The sequence below is a fragment of the Pygoscelis adeliae genome, unplaced genomic scaffold (genome assembly GCF_000699105.1).
Source record: "Pygoscelis adeliae isolate BGI_AS28 unplaced genomic scaffold, ASM69910v1 Scaffold1757, whole genome shotgun sequence".
NCBI lineage: Eukaryota > Metazoa > Chordata > Aves > Sphenisciformes > Spheniscidae > Pygoscelis > Pygoscelis adeliae.
Window position 1 is genome coordinate 826 of NW_008825206.1, and position 1,448 is coordinate 2,273.

The window sequence follows — 1,448 nt, forward strand, 5'->3', positions numbered from 1 at the left end:
GGCCCCCCCCATCGTCGCCACAAACATCTTCTCCACGGGGCGAGGGTAGAAACTGCAGGGGTGGGGGCAGAGGGGCAGAAGAAGGGGGCAGGGATGGCAGGAGAGAGGGGCAGGGAGGGCAGGAGAGGGGATTTGTCTTTCTGGAGACACTGCTCCTGTGCCACGTGCGTGTTGTCCCCGTCCCCATGTCCACCTGTACGTCACCTAACCTTGCCCAACCTCTCCCATGGGTGACACATCCCCCACGGCCACCTCCATCCCTTCCCACACCCGTCACCCAGCACACGTGGGCACCTTTCCCTGCGTGCTGGGGTGGAGGACGTGGCTCGAAGACCCCCAGCCAGGGTGACCCCCCGTGACTGTGGGGAAACTGAGGCAGAGCGGGTGCCTGCGCTCACCACAGGTCGGAGAGGTCGGAGGCCTCGTCCAGCAGCTCCTCCAGGGAGTCGAGCAGTTTGGTGTGGAAGACGATGAGGTTCATGACGCGACCCACGTCGGGGTTGGAGCCCAGCGGCAGTGAGGCCTTGGCAACGCTGGTGTAGGCCTGGGGGGACAGCGGGCTCAGGGGCACCACAGGGCAGGAGAAGAGGACGAGGACAAGGACAGGGATGGGGACAGTAATAGGGAAGGGGATGGGGACAGGGATGGGGAGAGAGGAAGGGGACTGGCACAGGGACGGGAACAAGGATGGAGATTGGGATGGGGAGAGGGACAAGGACAGGGACAGGGACAGCACCTGCAGCCGGAACCAGTCCAGGCGGAGCGGTGTGAAATCAAACTGCTCCTTGTCAACTGCGGGGAAATAGAAACGTGGGGAGACATGGCTGTGGGGAGGAGGCTGGGGGGAGTATCAAGCTGGGGGGCTCTAATCTGGAGGTACTGGTCCTGGGGGTGCCAGTCGTCTGGTGGGTGCCAGTCTGGGGCGGCAGTGCCCACCCCACAGGACCCCCGGGAGCTGCCGTCTCCCTGTTTCCCCACAAGCCTGTGCCTGGGTGCCCAGCACGGTCCAGGACTGCTGCAGGGCTCCCGGGGCAGGGGGGACATCGGTCCCCGGGCAGTGCCAGGGACATGGTGGGGGGGACACTGACCATACCTTCCTTGACAGAGAGAGCTGAGAGGGAGCTGACGAAGGACGACAGGATGATAGACTCCTCCTCGGGGCACACGGAGAGGTTCTGCGGGGCCAGGGATGGGGACAGGATGAGGAATAGCCAGGATAGGGCACAGGGGACAGGGACAGCCCCAATGGGGGACACAGATCAGCCCCTGCTAGTGCCCCGCGGTACCTGGATGACTTCGCTGAGCACCAGGGCGTCGAAGCGGGCCAGGTACTGGACGTGGTAGCGCTGCAGCACCCCGACCTGCTGCCGCACCAGGCTCCGCAGCTGCTCCATGAGAAAGAGCAGCTCCGCGATGTGGCTGCTACCGGAGCTGCTGGTCAGAGCCTG

General features: G+C 64.8%; 1 protein-coding gene across 1 annotated transcript in view; it reads right to left on the reverse strand.

The window, feature by feature from the left end:
- Window positions 1–1,394, reverse strand: part of LOC103921032 (nck-associated protein 1-like) — a gene marked incomplete at its 3' end in the record, with an annotated part of 1,857 nt that extends 463 nt beyond the window's left edge. The window contains exons 1-5 of the mRNA XM_009328928.1: window positions 1,287–1,394; window positions 1,094–1,175; window positions 737–792; window positions 399–544; window positions 22–52 (exon numbers count right to left, since the gene is read on the reverse strand). Coding sequence (XP_009327203.1) covers window positions 22–52; window positions 399–544; window positions 737–792; window positions 1,094–1,175; window positions 1,287–1,394 — 423 coding nt within the window. The remainder of the gene's footprint in view (window positions 1–21; window positions 53–398; window positions 545–736; window positions 793–1,093; window positions 1,176–1,286) is intronic.
- Window positions 1,395–1,448: the final 54 nt, after the last annotated feature.